The sequence below is a fragment of the Tachysurus vachellii genome, chromosome 2, assembly GCF_030014155.1.
Source record: "Tachysurus vachellii isolate PV-2020 chromosome 2, HZAU_Pvac_v1, whole genome shotgun sequence".
In the NCBI taxonomy this organism is placed as follows: Eukaryota; Metazoa; Chordata; class Actinopteri; order Siluriformes; family Bagridae; genus Tachysurus; species Tachysurus vachellii.
The window spans coordinates 23,383,331-23,398,828 of record NC_083461.1 but is presented as its reverse complement, the minus strand read 5'-3'; the positions used below and the strand labels follow the sequence as shown (position 1 = coordinate 23,398,828).

General features: G+C 39.3%; 2 protein-coding genes across 3 annotated transcripts; one reads left to right on the top strand and one right to left on the bottom strand.

Annotated features, from left to right (window-relative positions):
• Nucleotides 1-4,106: 4,106 nt before the first annotated feature.
• gngt2b (guanine nucleotide binding protein (G protein), gamma transducing activity polypeptide 2b) lies at nt 4,107-5,618 on the bottom strand. Of its 2 annotated transcripts, none has more exons than XM_060891354.1 (3): nt 5,438-5,618; nt 4,843-4,947; nt 4,107-4,503 (listed from the first exon to the last, which is right to left on the bottom strand). In XM_060891354.1, the coding sequence occupies exons 2-3, from the start codon at nt 4,924-4,926 to the stop codon at nt 4,378-4,380; spliced, it is 210 nt and encodes a 69-aa protein (XP_060747337.1). In that variant the 5' UTR covers nt 4,927-4,947; nt 5,438-5,618; the 3' UTR covers nt 4,107-4,377. The 2 variants fall into 2 exon arrangements, with proteins under 2 accessions (XP_060747337.1, XP_060747329.1); XM_060891346.1 differs by having other exon boundaries at nt 4,843-4,931; nt 5,438-5,602.
• Nucleotides 5,619-9,068: 3,450 nt separating this feature from the next.
• tmem101 (transmembrane protein 101) lies at nt 9,069-13,914 on the top strand. Its single transcript, XM_060863877.1, has 4 exons — nt 9,069-9,217; nt 12,147-12,327; nt 12,427-12,573; nt 12,920-13,914. Exons 1-4 carry the CDS (start codon nt 9,087-9,089, stop codon nt 13,226-13,228), a joined length of 768 nt encoding a protein of 255 aa, XP_060719860.1. The 5' UTR covers nt 9,069-9,086; the 3' UTR covers nt 13,229-13,914.
• The last annotated feature ends 1,584 nt before the right edge of the window (nt 13,915-15,498 follow it).

The window sequence follows — 15,498 nt, the reverse complement described above, 5'->3', positions numbered from 1 at the left end:
TCTCTCATAACCCATTTTATAACCAGCGAGTGCTAAAGGTCTAAAGACATGAGAGATAAATTCATTTATATGGCCAACAGTAAAGATAAGAGGTGATATATGGGGATTTTAAATAATCAGCTATAATGTAATATATGTAATGTTTGCTTGGCCAAACCAAATTCTTAGAAATAATGAGTGAGAGCATTGCTATTAGATTAGTTAGAAAGTAAATGTCACCCCTTCAGAAATGAAGATCCTAAATAGTATACATCGGGTACAAAGAATATTAAAAGCATAAGAAGCATTAAAGCATATTAGTATGCAGTGGTGCATTAGCACACACAGTGTTTTATTTACATTAGCTCAATTCTGACTAAATTTCAAACTCTAAAATCTTAACATGAGTGCTGCAAAGAATGACGTAAAAAGCGGCAACAAATAAGGTAACGAAATACAACTGAATTAAAGTATTTCATCAAATACTGAAGTATATTTAAACAAATATATATTTAAAGGTCAATGCAACTTTTTCAATGCAAAAGTCTATTATTGAAAAAAGTATATTTTATATGAAGTATGCGTTATTACACTTACGCTTACGGAATTACGCTTAAGTGACGAATGCATTTCTTAATAATGAACCAAGCTTAACAATATAACAAATGTAATAACGTTAAGAATTTAATTACCCTGTAATTGTAGGAGTATTATTTAAAAAGTATATTTTAAACTTGGCCTTTGTTTCATCGCCAAATTGTTTCCCTTAATTCCTAATATTCTTTTTTTTACCTTCTTTGTGTTCCTGAATTCTCTCCTGTTTGGTCTTGTATGAAATCATTAAACACACCTGGACTCCATAAACCTGCCAGTCAACAGTGTATATAAACCCGATCATCATCAGATCGTTCCTGCGCTGTAATTTGTTAAGCCTACCTTTGTTTGTTTCCTGCTTTTTAGCAATATTTTTCGTGTTCAAACACTTCTGTCTCAGCCTGTGGTCCAGGTCCACATGCTCACTGCCTGTTATGCCCACACTGGCTTTTCCATTTCTGTGGTGCTCTGCTCAAGTACTTGTCTCCTAATGGAACTGATAGGAGTTTGAATCCTGGGCTCACCATGTACACCTTGTCATAGACCCCATTCTAAATCCCATTTAACCCTCTACACTTGTTGTTCTGTATTCATAAAATGTTTATCGTAAAGCGATGACAAAGTGATGCTCATGGTCAGCAACTAATTTGCGACAGCAATTGATACGTATTAGTGAGCCCAATTTTCCCCACACCATCTTAACCTGCATGGACTGTTGCCACAAGGAAGGTTCGGTCATATGGTACATGTTGTTGGAGCCAAATTCTCATTGCGTCTGTTGTGAACTGTAGTGTTGTGAAGTGGACTGTAGTGTGTTCCCACTGAAACCTCAGCTTTCTGTTCTTGGCTTTCTGTTCTTGGCTTTCTGTTCTTCTGTTGTTTGGCCTTCCTCAAACAGTTTTCTGGTAGATGACTTGTATAAACTAAATTAATGAATTTGCTTCCAGCAAATCACTCAGCTTCCTTTACTGCTCTCTGCAGGGCCTTGAGATTGGTGGCAGTGCCGCCAAAAAATCAAACCAAAAATCCCTGATCATCTTAGTTTTACTTACATAAAGACAGAGTTTGTTTGCACAGCAACTCAGTGGTAGCATCCTGTAGGATGTCTCTCTCTGCTGGTGATGAAATTTAGAATGGTAGCACGTGAACAGAATAGGGCTTAACACATATACTTGTGGTGTCTGTGTTCAGAGTCAGCATAGATTTGGGCCATGTCCACACTAATACTTTTTCGTTTGAAAACGTATATTTTTCTCACCGTTTTGGCCTTTCGTCCACACTGAGACAGCGTTTTAAGTCAACAAAAACGTAGCTGTTGGAAGACGCTCTCCAAAGCGGATAAATTTGAAAACGCCAGTCTAGCAGTCTTAGTGTGGACTGTGAAGACGGAGGTTTTTGAATACTATGACGCATTTTAGGTCATGTGATGCAGTAGAAAGTAAATAAACCCCTAGCGGAAATGACACAGGTCGAAGATTTACTCATGCGCAGTAGGGAGATGTAAGCGTTTTCATACATTTCAGTGTGGATGCGCAACTTTTGGAAAACGTTTGAAAATGATAATGTGGACGCGGAGCGTTTTTAGACGTAAACTCCGTTTTCAAATATATCCGGATTAGTGTGGACATTTCCTTGGTGATTGCCAAGTACCACCTTGTCAACCAATTATAATCCTTCCCTTAATGGATCCAGGTCAGGTCTTAATGATCTGTCTCAAATCAGAGTCTCTACTGAGTAAGTAATATCTCAGGCTGTTGAAGGACCACCTGATTCGCTTCTCTTGTCAAAAGGGCCAATACGAAAACAGCCCTGTTAAATGTGATCTGAGGCATTTGCATGAATCTGTTGTACTAAATGACCTGCTCAGAGATGATGTAAATGTCCTTGTGATGTAAATTATATGACCATTTCTGAAGTGTATATTGATATGATGCTGTAAATGTATTTTTTGTAGACGAATGCTGTGTTTAAGCGGAGCCTTTGCTTTATAAGCATGGCTCTTGTCTACAGCTGGGGTTGGGAGTTCAATGGAGACATAGTGTCATGCAAGTGTATTTTTACACTTGCATGACAATTTAGTGTAGTGTATTTTTCCTTCTTAAATTTAGAAGGAACAATATATTCTCCCCTCTAAGAAACAAGGTCTCCTGCTGATCCAGTAAGACAAGTCACCCAGTACCGAGAACTCATGCTGAGCTACAATAATGAAGAACTCTTGAGTACTGGGTGTCTGTTTCTGTCAGGGCCAGGAGGGAAACATGCTTTGGCAGCTGGAAAGTCAGTCACCCAATCACTGAGCCATAGGAGAGGTTGTGAACCCAGGCAAAAACAAGATGTGGTCAAAAATTGGAAAGAAAATCTCAAAATACAAATGATCCTCAAGGCAAATTGGCACAACTAAACACAGAGCCAAGAACCTAAGAACCAGGGCAAATTAATCCAAGGGAATGTGGGGTACATACAGGTGGCAGCAAACACACTTATGGAAAACAGAGGAAATACACGGGGACAATATCCAAAAAAAATTGTATATTTGCAGTGACCCTAACATATCTACACATGACCTATAACATATCCATATCTACCAGTGTCTGGTATGGTAGCTTAAAAAAAGCACGCTTATCTACCATAATGAGCTGAAAAGATCTCAGAATGCACAACACACCAAACCTTGAGGCAGATGGGCTACAAGTGCAGAAAACCACACCAGGTTCCACTCATGTTTGTCCTGTTTTTCCCCACTGACTAATCCCAGTTGATGAATGCGTTGCCATCCTATATAGGCTGCATTACCATGTATTCCCACTCATTCATTCATTCATTCATTCATCTTCTACCGCTTATCCGAACTACCTCGGGTCACGGGGAGCCTGTGCCTATCTCAGGCGTCATCGGGCATCAAGGCAGGATACACCCTGGACGGAGTGTATTCCCACTCAGTGTATTTGAAATAATGACCAGCGACTGAAGATGACTGAATGAATAAATGAAGATTTAATTATCGCTTGAATTTATTTTTTGTGAATTATTAACATTAAATTAAACTGTGAATGCTCAAATCTTGTGCTCTAACACACTTATCGTATCATATAAAGGATTGCCACACTGGTCTGCTTTGGTCCTATAGAGCTGAAGGACAACAGATAGAATATGCAATGAGTTGAAGGGATGGTAATGTAATAGGATAAAATGCTTAGAACTTAATCCTGAGCTGGAGAATAAGATTAACCATTTTGACAGACAGGGAGGAAAAGTGCCTTAGTGGATTAGACAAGGCTGGACATACAGATTTCATTAGCATTAACTAATGGTACATCCATGAGTCTCCATACATACAGAATAGCATGTTTTTTTAATCTATTGCAGACGAATGGCTCAAACATATATGCAATAAATGAGCAAGGAATCCAAAAGCATAGAATTATTAATCAATAGCTATATCTATAGCTAGCAAAGAGGAGCTATGGCTTTTTCTACTCATAACTAGATGAATAAGATATTACAGAATATATTACATTAAACGAGAAGAGACAATCAGTTAAATAAAATTTTATTTATGTAGCGATTTTAACAACGAGTATTGTGTCAAAGCAGATTTCTACATTTTAAATTTACACCATCATTTGTCCACTCTAAAAACACCACATGAAAGAAAAAGATCCATGAAAATTACTGGGATATGAAGGAGTGTCTTGTGCTTCTACTGTTTATTTCAAAGAATGATAAACCTGTAGAATGTAGGTGATGAGTAAAACCTGTGAAAAGCCCTTCAGAAAGCCTTCTGCCTTTAATAGGAAGACATCACTATGTAATAACACAACCTCCTTTTTCCTTAAATGGGTTCTTGTCTTCAGGAACCCCTTTGATTAAAGGGTCGTCTGCAGACTGGGACTCAATAAAGGAGATAATCTCAGGGGCAGTTGTTGAAATCTGTAACGAAGAATTGAATAAATAGGTGATTTTGTACTCACTTGTACTCTAATATAATGTGTGAGTAATTATTTTTCTGTGAAAATGAAGACATCTAACAGCGAGTATATTATAAAACAGGGGCATCTTGACTCATTACATTTAGTCATTACATTTACATCACATTTACAATTTGTTTAGTGACCAATAACACATCCGATAATAACTACTTTTAACTTTTAGCTTGCTATTAAAGAATTACACATTTTGTCAGTAGCTGAAACTATGGTCCAGAGACTAGCTCTTATACAGATCAAGACGACCCCTGTGATGCCTGGCTAATACGCTGAGATAACTCACTGCAATCCGAGTGTTGTTTACTTCTTTCTGCAGCTGCTCCAGCTCCATTTTCATGATGTCCTTATCGGACATGTCCCGAGCCATCTCGGCTATTAAAACAAATGACTACAGACTCAATGGAAGACTTGCTCAAGCAAATACAAATAATAATGTAGTATGTAGAAAAAACATGGATATAAATCTATAATGGATAAAAAAAATTGACATTGATCAGTTTGTAAGCAGGAATATTACTCTCCTGAGACCCGTATGTTACTGTTGTGTACATTACAATTTCTACTGACTGTTTCTCTTAAGTCATAGTTGATAACTATAAATTTAATCAATGTTTTCAAGGAAGCAGTTTGGCAAAAAAATTATACCTAACATATCCTCATATAAGGTTGGTACATTAAATATATACAGACATTGAAGTTTTGAGAAAATGTTATGTCCTCATATGAGGACATTCGGGTCTCAAGAGGTTAACAATTCTAAATATCCTACTCGTATTTTTTCCTCAGTGAAAGCAATCAGTTTATAGTCAAAACACTACATAGTCTTCTACATCCTCATGCTTGCATCCATTCATCCAAGTCACTGCACTTCCTCTTACCTTTTAAATGGTGAAAAGAAATCTCTAACTGTCTTTTAGGAGAACATCTGCACTTCTCCACATCTCACTCGGTGGACTGAGCTCTTTTTTCCTGTCCCCTTGTTTTCTTAAGACACACACCTGGTGTTTTTTTTTTTTAGTTTTTAGCTTGAGCCTGGTGGCCATTGATGTCATCAATCCCCGTTGATCTCATTATCACAAATCAGAGGAAGTCAGATGGCCTCTAAAGCTCAGTGAGGCAAGCAGGGAAGTCTGAAGGTGGAACTGATTGTTGCAACCACAAAAAAGCTGACAAATACATCAAGAAATCTCAAAACATTATTTCTGCAGTCATTTAACAATGCATTTCAACTAGGTTAAGACTGGTAATATATGTTTTTTTTTTTTTTTGTTTTTGTTTTTATAAATAACTTATAATCAAAGCGTAGACCTGATAAGTTGATGGATATATGTCAAAAAGGCCATCAGTGGATTTCTGGGATTTGAGCCCTAAGATTTAAAGTCAATATCACAATGTGTGATATCACAATGTATCGCAATGCGTATTGAATGATAAAATACATCTGATAAAAAGTGCTATTCTTCTCTCTGAGCAGGAAAAGAAAGTGATCTACTAAAACCAAAGTCTAAGTGTCACAAGGAAAAGACAGTGGCAAGCACAAACAAATCCAAATCCAAATCCAAAGGCCTGGAATGTCAGATGTGTAAGCAGGAATGAATGAATGCTACTTTACAAATTCCTAGTATTTTGAGAGTGCTTAAATGTGTGTGGTGGTGGTGGTGGTAGTCAGCCATACAAAGTGGGAATTGTAGTCCATGGCAGGCATGTTTGTAGGTGGAGGTGCATTCTGGGAAATGGAGTATGATACCAATTCTGAACCAACACAACGTATCTGTATGTCAAGGTATCTGTAATCACTGACAGCTAAAGCCCCAGACTTTCAAAGACATGCAGAGGTACCTTGGGTTCACTCGGAGATTCATTTTGATTGCTCACCCTGACTACTCTTCTCAAGAAGGAAATTAGGTGATTTGCCTGCAGCTAAATATAATTTATTATTAATTTAATCATGGCACCCATCCTCAGACATCCCAACCCATTGTGACCATTTGTGACAGAAGTGGAAGCACCAGAAACTGGCACGATAAAAACCTACAACCTGCACCCCAGTGCCTTATTTCTTCAGAAATTCAGCAGACCGAAACTATAATATCGAGAACTGGTAGCTACCTCCAGTAAAACTGTTTTTTGAAAAGTGGTGGCACTGGCTGGTGGGGTCTACTCACCCTTTCATTATACTCACGGACCACAAGAATCTTGAGAATCTCAGATGTCAATACGTCTGAATCCTTGTCAAGGTCCGATGGTCATTGTTTTTTGCTCAGTTCCAGTTACCTTCCCGGTTCCAAGAACATTAAGCTAATGCACTGGGAATAGACTGCGATGGGAATTATTGGTGGCCCAATATGCTTGCAAATGTACAGCGATGTGCCAAAGCTTCCATAAAACTTTCCATTTGGGAAGCTACTTCCCCTGCCCAAGCCACAAAGACCCTTGTCCCACATCGCAATGACTTCTGAAATATCAGGGCCACACAATTATCCAGGTCATCAAAAAATTCTATATGTGTTCAAATATTTCAGGATTCCAGAGGACATTGTGCATGACCAGGACACTGAGTTAAACTCTCGAGTTTGGTCTAGCTTTATGAGCAAACTAGGAGTGACCAGAAATGGGGTTAACCTCTGGTTACCACCTGCAGACTAACAAACAGATCCAATAAGGAAATTAGCCATCTTTTTAGAATAATTTTTTTAATTAACTAAGCAGAATGGGCCCAATTCTTAGAAATATACTGTCACACATAGCAACCCAGCTAACATGCTTTCATTTTATGCTTGAAAACCAGCCTCCTCTCTTTTGTAACACTCAGGATGTATTTAATATGGTAAAAGCATTTCAAGTCACTCCATAACTGAAGATAGTCACCAAATACATTTCCCTATGAACCTGAACCCTTGAAACATTCCCCTGAAACTTCCCTTTGTTTGTGTTTAGCTCCTTTTTTGAGCCATGGCTAAGCCAGGTGGTGATATTCGACTTACCTTTAAGCCGTTTTCTTCGGATCTAGGTTAGGCTCATTTGTAGGAGGATTAATGATGGATATCCGGCAACAATGACCTCAGAGTGGTGGAACTAACTCACTTGAACTGGGTAGAAAAATAAAAAAATCTGAATCAAAATCAGTAAAAATCAACCATAGAAAATTATTTATGTGCACTGTCATGTTAAAGGGTTTTGTGGACTTCACTGAGTGGCATGTTACTGGGAGTTTAATGCTTTGAGAACAGATCTATATAGGAGAAGTCAGGGAAAGAGACATTTCGAAGAAAGGTACATAGATGAGTAAGTGCACGCTACCTGGATTAGGGTTACAAGATCACAATTGTGCATCCAGGCTTATGGGTGAGTATGTGGTGACCTGGCCAACTTCCTGTAAAGGAGGACATGGCACCATTTTATACACTCACTACCTGCAAGCGGTCATGTGCAATGCCACTTAACATTTTTGTGCCGTTATCTAGGACATTTTCTCTGGATAAAATCTTCTGGTTGATGAGAATGATTATGGGAATTCCTGCTCAAACAAACAGTATTGAAATGCAAGGCAATTAGAGCTGATGAATTTGGAGCTTACTTTTATCCAAAGCAACTTGCAACTAAGCCAATGGGGATTATGGGCCTTGCTGAAGGGCAAGTAGTCGAGTAGTCCTAACCACCAATGGTTAATCTGTAGCACAGGGGCGTCACGGACTGTCAGAAAGCTTTGATCTGATTAGAGAAGTGTGCAGGACATTTTTTTGTTTTTCCTCTCAATCATTGCCAAGCATGTTTCTATGGACTTTGCTGTGTGCACAGGACATGGACATGCTGGAATAAGTTTGTGCCGCTTAGCTCACGTGAAGAAAAATTGCAATGACACACTATACAGTTGTGTGCTTGTATCTTTTTGGGGCAACAGTTTCGGGAAGGAAACCTCGTGTGATAATCAAGTGCCTACATACAACTGACTATATAAAGTAATTAATATTAATATTTGTCTGAAAAAGATTAGGGTTTATTGATCAACAAAAGTGACGAGATCAGAAAATAAATTATCCCGATTAGGCCAAGGGTTGTTTTAATGACCCAGTCATTCACCTAGTCATTAAAATTCAGAAATTTGAATATTTTTACAAATCAGAATTTCTAGGAAAAAAAACAAAACAAAAAAAATTAATAACATAAAAAAATACATTTCTTTATTTTTTTCTTAAACACTGGTAAATATTTTGCATTAAATTAATAAGAAATCTGCTTTAAACAGGCACAGACTTGGACTTTATTAAATATTCTGTAAACTGTAAACAGTAGTTCACTTCACAAATCTAGGGCGATTCAAGTCCTAAAGTCCTAAAGATTATTTCTGTCTTTTTGTTTGTTTGTTTGTTTGTTTGATTTTGTAAATGCAAAATGCGACAATATTCGTGAGTTTAATTCACTTAAACAAAACATGAAGTCACACTAGTTGGCAGCAAAGAGCCTCAATCGCCTCACTGCGCATGCGTCGGTCAGGAGAAGACGAGATCACTTCCGCCCTCAGTAATCATGGCGGCTCCGAGTAGAAAACAAGTGCTGAGGTTTATCTCTCAGTCCGGAGCATTTATTTTGACTCGGTTCGGTTTCTGGAACTGCTTCAGCATGCTTATGCTTTTTGCCGAGCGGGCCGATGTACAAAGGTATAAACATATTTATATATTTGTTCATAAGTTACAGAAATCTCAGAACAGATTAAGGTAAGGGAAGCTAACGCTAGCCTGTTAGCATGAGTATATACAGCGTGCTGGGGTTTCAGTTTGACTTAAAAGCTGTACAAACCCGAATGTTTTCAGCGGTTATATATATTTATTGGCTCGGTCTCAAACGGCGCTCTGGTCAACACTTTGGCGCACTAAGTAGGGTGCAGCCGCCTGTGTAGACAGTAAAGGAGCGGATTGGTGTAGAACCAAATAAATGGCACGTCACTTCCGGGATCTGCTTCCACATCTGGATACAGGCTAACCCAATGCCATGCGTTAGTCTTTAATCATCAAATCCTCAAACCTATTTAATCCTCAAACCTTTCATTCATTTACATTTACAGCATTTAGCAGACACCTTTATCCAGAGTGACTTACATTTTTATTTTAGTTTATACACCTGAGGGCAATTGAGGGTTAGGGGCCTTGCTCAGGGGCCTAGCAGTGGCAACTTGGTGGACTTGGGATTCGAACTCATGACCTTCCGATCAGTAGTCGAACACCTTAACCTTAACACGTTATGGAAATGATCATTGTGGACAATCTTAAGCTTTACATGGCTATAAGATCAAAGGAAAGATAATTACAAATAAGGATTGCAGCTTGTTAGGTTTACCGAAAAAAAGGACCTTTCTTGGATTTGCTGACGATTGCCATTCAATTCATTCATTCATTCATCTTATACCGCTTATCCGAACTACCTCGGGTCACGGGGAGCCTGTGCCTATCTCAGGCGTCATTGGGCATCAAGGCAGGATACACCCTGGACAGAGTGCCAACTCATCGCAGGGCACACACACACTCTCATTCACTCACGCAATCACACACTACGGACAATTTTCCAGAGATGCCAATCAACCTACCATGCATGTCTTTGGACCGGGGGAGGAAACCGGAGTACACGGAGGAAACCCCCAAGGCACGGGGAGAACATACAAACTCCACACATACAAGGTGGAGGCGGGAATCGAACCCCGACCCTGGAGGTGTGAGGAGAACGTGCTAACCACTAAGCCACCGTGCCCCCCCCTCAATTCAATTCAATTCAATTCAATTCAATTCAATTCAAGTTTATTTGTATAGCGCTTTTTACAATGGACTTTGTCTCAAAGCAGCTTTACAGAACATAAACATAGAACAGACGATAAACATAAGGAGTAATATAAAGAATTAATATAATAAAAATTCAAAATATATATAGTTCACAGTATGTATGTATGTATGTATATGTATTTATTCCCAATGAGCAAGTCTGAGGTGACTCAGGCAGCAGTGGCAAGGAAAAACTCCCTTAATTGGTAAAGGAAGAAACCTTGAGAGGAACCAGACTCAAAGGGGAACCCATCCTCATGTGAGTGACACTGGAGGGTGTGATTACAAATATACAGTCAGACAAGTGCTGTATTGGTGTAAGGATCACATGGAGTTCAGATCTCCTCTTAGTATCACAGAGTCCAACTGGAGCTAGTAGATCTGTAGATGTCTCAGGATTCTCACAGAGTCGGCCTCATCTCAGCGGAGGTCCAAAATCTTCATGGCACGGAAGACGATCGGAGCTGGTACAATGTCTGGGTGTCTCGGCATGGGTAGAAAAAGAGAAGAGCAGTGCAGAGGGATTAACATATCTGCTGTTCATAAAAATGTGCAAGTCTAGTGTAATAGTGCAAAATATAATGGGATGTATTATGTGTACGCCTGACTAAAGAGATGAGTTTTTAATCTGCATTTAAACTGGGAAAGTGTGTCTGAGCTCCGAACACTATCAGGAAGACTATTCCAGAGTTTGGGAGCTAAATAAGAAAACGCTCTACCGCCTTTAGTAGACTTAGATATTCTGGGAACTACCAGGAGTCCTGAGTTTTGTGATCTCAGAGAGCGTGAAGGATTGTAACGTGTTAGAAGACTAGTTAGATACGTGGGCGCTAAACCGTTAAGAGCCTTGTATGTTAGTAGCAGCAGTTTGTAGTCAATTCTAAACTTAACAGGTAGCCAGTGTAGAGATGATAAAATTGGGGTTATATGGTCATACTTTCTTGTCCTAGTGAGAACTCTGGCAGCTGCATTTTGGACTAACTGTAGCCTAATTATTAAAGATGCAGGACAGCCACCTAGTATTGCATTACAATAGTCCAGTCTAGAGGTCATGAAAGCATGAACTAGCTTCTCAGCATCAGATACAGACAGGATGTTTCTCAGCTTGGCAATATTTCTAAGGTGAAAGAAGGCTGTTTTTGTGGTATGAGCGACATGATTTTCAAAGGACAAGTTGCTGTCTAATATAACACCCAGGTCTTTCACTAGAAACAACCTAGAAACTACTAGAAACAGTGCATCTCTCTAATTGGAAGTTAAATTGTGAGAGTTTCTGTGTACTGGTTTACAGAAAATTACAGCTCATCCAGTCTTTTATCTCTCTAAGGCACTGAGTTAATTTGGACAATTTAGTTATTTCATCTGGTTTTGATGAGATATATAACTGTGTCGTCAGCATAGCAATGGAAACTAACCCCATGTCTTCTAATGATGTTCCCTAATGGAAGCATGTATATCGAGAATGTATACCATTGATTGCTTTATTGATAAATTAAATGTTTACTGGTATCTGTCATATTTAATGTTTGGGGAACATCTGCAGTACAGCTTAGTTTCCGTTATCGCTTCCGTTATAGTAGCTATAAATGGCCGTTTGCTCGGCAACTTCTCTTCTTCACGCAGACGCAGCATGTTATTGAGAAACCAGAAAGCGTAAACACGTTCATCCTGAGACATTCCCGTGTCGGAAAGTTTCAGAAACTTTGTATAACGTTGCATATCTTCCGTCAGTGCTGATGTTAACAGAAAATAGAGCTGTGGTGTAAATGTTTTTCAGGAAGCCGGATATCCAGGTGCCGTACTTGTACTTTGACATGGCAGCAGCAGTGTTGTGTTCCAGTTTCATGTCTTTCGGGGTGAAGAGGAGATGGTTTGCGCTCTGTGCTGCATTACAGTTGGCATTCAGCACGTACGCATCCTACATCGGTGGGCACGTCCTTTATGGAGACTGGTTAAAAGTATGTATGAAGTCAGGGGACAATATCAACACATGGGGCATCAACTAATTAAAGTTTTATCAGATGTTAAAACTGGTTGTTTAATTTCACGTTCCTCAGGTGAGGATGTACTCGAGGATCATGGCTGTTATTGGAGCTTTCCTAGTGCTGGCCAGTGGCGCAGGGGAAGTGTACAGGCAGAAACCACGTACACGCTCGCTACAGTCCACCGGCCAAGTCTTCTTAGGAATCTACTTAATCTGCATGGTAAGCTTTTTTCCTTCTACGAAATCCACCCATTTCTGTATAATGTTCTCTTAATAGCATCGACAGCATCTTGTATGCTTACAAAAAAGGGTTCTTTTGGGGTTCTCAGCTCACAGAAAAGGGTTTTGGAGATCTATAAATAGTTTTTATAGACAAACGTTGTAGCAGGGATGACAAATCATCAAAAAGTTCTAATGGCATTAAATTAACAATCAATCAGTTTGTATTAAATATGAAAACTCAAGTTTTTTGGTATGATGACGTGTAGTCCATCAAAAAGTTTCCATGTGCCACCTGATGTCAGGTTTTTATTTATTTATCAATCACTCTTATCATCATTCACTAGGTTTACTCCCTCCAGCACAGTCAGGAGGACAGATTGGCGTACTTGGACCACATCCCCGGTGGTGAGATCACCGTTCAGCTCCTGATCATTCTTTTTGGTGTGCTCGCTCTCTCCTTCCTCTCAGGGTACTACGTGAGTTTAGCCTCTCAGATATTAGCCGTGCTCCTCCCATTGATCATTCTGTTTGTTGACGGAAATATCGGCTACTGGCACAACACACGCCGCGTGGAGTTCTGGAACCAAATGAAGCTGATCGGACACAACGTGGCCATCTTCGGAGCTGTGCTTATACTCGGTACAGATGGCTAAACACACGAGGAGAGAACATTAGCTTAGCACAAACAGTGGACTATAGCTACACCCAACTACATAAAACTGCACTGAACAGTTGCTCCAAATGATGTGCTAAATGTCAAATTAGTGGGGCAGCTCTTGAGTTCTACAGCATCCAAACCAATGAGATAACTTATGAGGCTGAACCACAGAGATGGCTTTGCATCTGCCATTATTCAGTTTGAACTTGGATACGGACATCCTGTTTTCAAATACTGTATTCAAATCATATTTGTCACCTGTATCTCAGGGTTGAATAGAAAGTCTTGTCCTTATTATAGTTACTGGCAGGTAATTGATTTATGAATCAAGTTAAACAATACAGATTCACTTTGCTACATTTTTTGCCACCTAATTTTAGAGAAAAGTCTGGTTTGAAACCGGCGATTGAACCTTAAGAGTCTGTTTACATTTCATTTCAGCTTTTTTTTTTTTTTTAGAAATATTGCAACATACGGTCTTCAAGAAGTCTTAAATGTTTGTTTAAGTCCAGTCTGTTTAAAAGGCTGTTTTGCCCTTTCTAATGCTGTATAGTATGTTTTTTTGTCAGCTTTCTGAAGCAATCCCAACACTGCTCCATTCCTGGCAGCTCATAGCACTACATTCTTTCAAAATGAAATATTGATGTCATCCTTAATTAAATTAAAGTTTTCTATTTGAAATGTTTCTTGTGCTTTTATTGTTGCCATCCTACTTACCCCAACCATTCTCCCCGGTCCTACCTCTACCTACCTTGGTCATGGTCACAGTGGATCTGGAGCCCATGACCCTGTCACCAGTTCACCACGGTTCAACTTTTTTTTTGGACAACTTTTGATGGATACTGTATGATTGATGCATACAATTGCTGCAGTTCTGGAGATGCTCTGAACCAGTCATCTATCAAACTTGCTCATTTTTCCTGTTTCTAACATCAACTTTGAAGACAAAATGTCTACTTGCTGCCTAATATATTCCATCCAATAACAGGTGCCGTGATGATGAGATCAGTGTTAATCACTTCACCGGTCAGTGGTCATAACGTTATGCCTGATCGTTGTATATTCACTGACCTCAGAGCAGATATCATCATTCCAATCACCTGTCCAGAATAAAGAAATATTTTTGGCTTGCATTTTGGCAGTAGAATGATATAGCTTCTTCGGCCGTTATAACTTATATGAAATGCTTTTCTGCTCACAGCGGTTATAGAGTTGATGTGGTCATTGAGTTAACACCTCCTTCCTCAGCTCTATGAAATAAGACAAAAATATAAGTAACTGGATAAGGGTGTCTGTCAAATGCTGTAAATATCTACAGATTTAGATTCTTGGCTGATGAGATTAAATTCCTCTCCAATATGCCCCACTAGAGCACTTTGAAGACATTGATACCCCAGTAACCTTATTAAGTTATTAAACAATATACAATCTTACATGATGGTGTGAGGCTTTCTGTAAGAAGAGGTTTACTAGACATTTACAGAATGAGTCGTTAATGTCAGTGCTTAATTACAGAGATAAAGCCTTTTCTTTCTCCGCCACAGGAAAGTCTTCAGGAAGAAAGATACATTGAGGTTTCTTGGTATTATGAAAAGAGAGTGAAGGAATGGCTGTTTAAAGCCCCAATAATAGACCTTCTGTCTACTCTGAATACCCAACAGTACTCTCAGTCACATTGGGTCACAACACAACCCCCACCTGTCAGATTAGCACTTCAGTGAGCGACTCATTCCTTACATGTTATTCCAACACCTGTTATTATTATGTGTTATACTCAAACCCTTGCATATCGCCCTAAAGACATCTTTCACATGGTATACTTTTACGTCTGACTTACAACTGTAAGGTTTCCAAGGTACCTTGGAGTGTAAAGGCGTCTTATAAAACAACGTCCTATTAAAATGATCCTGTTGAGGACTTCTCCAAATACTTCTCTGAACATCAGACTTGATCATTGATGACATGAACTGGGAACTCAAGTCCCTGCCGTGGATTTCTCATCTGGAAAGTGTGAGAGTGCAGTTCAGGGCAGTGGTGAATCAAGTGGTTAAGGTGCTGGGTTGTTGATCACAGGGTCTTGGTTTAATCCCCAGCACTTCCAAGTTGCCAATGTTGGGCAATTAAGAGAGGTTCTTCACCCTCCCTACTCCAGGGGTGCTGCATCATAGCTGCCCCTGAAGTCCTCAGTTGTTGTGTGTGAAGAAAGGAATTCCACTGTGCTGTATATGTGGCAATAAGAAAGGCGTTCAAGGTCACCACAGTGAC

Coding starts and splice junctions, on each gene's coding strand:
- tmem101 (XM_060863877.1), top strand. CDS start 9,087: ATGGCGGCTCCGAGTAGAAAACAAGTGCTGAGGTTTATCTCTCAGTCC. Junction 9,218..12,146: donor GAGCGGGCCGATGTACAAAG/GTATAAACATAT, acceptor AATGTTTTTCAG/GAAGCCGGATATCCAGGTGC. Junction 12,328..12,426: donor TTTATGGAGACTGGTTAAAA/GTATGTATGAAG, acceptor CACGTTCCTCAG/GTGAGGATGTACTCGAGGAT.
- gngt2b (XM_060891354.1), bottom strand. CDS start 4,926: ATGGCTCGGGACATGTCCGATAAGGACATCATGAAAATGGAGCTGGAG. Junction 4,504..4,842: donor TAAACAACACTCGGATTGCA/GTGAGTTATCTC, acceptor TCTTCGTTACAG/ATTTCAACAACTGCCCCTGA.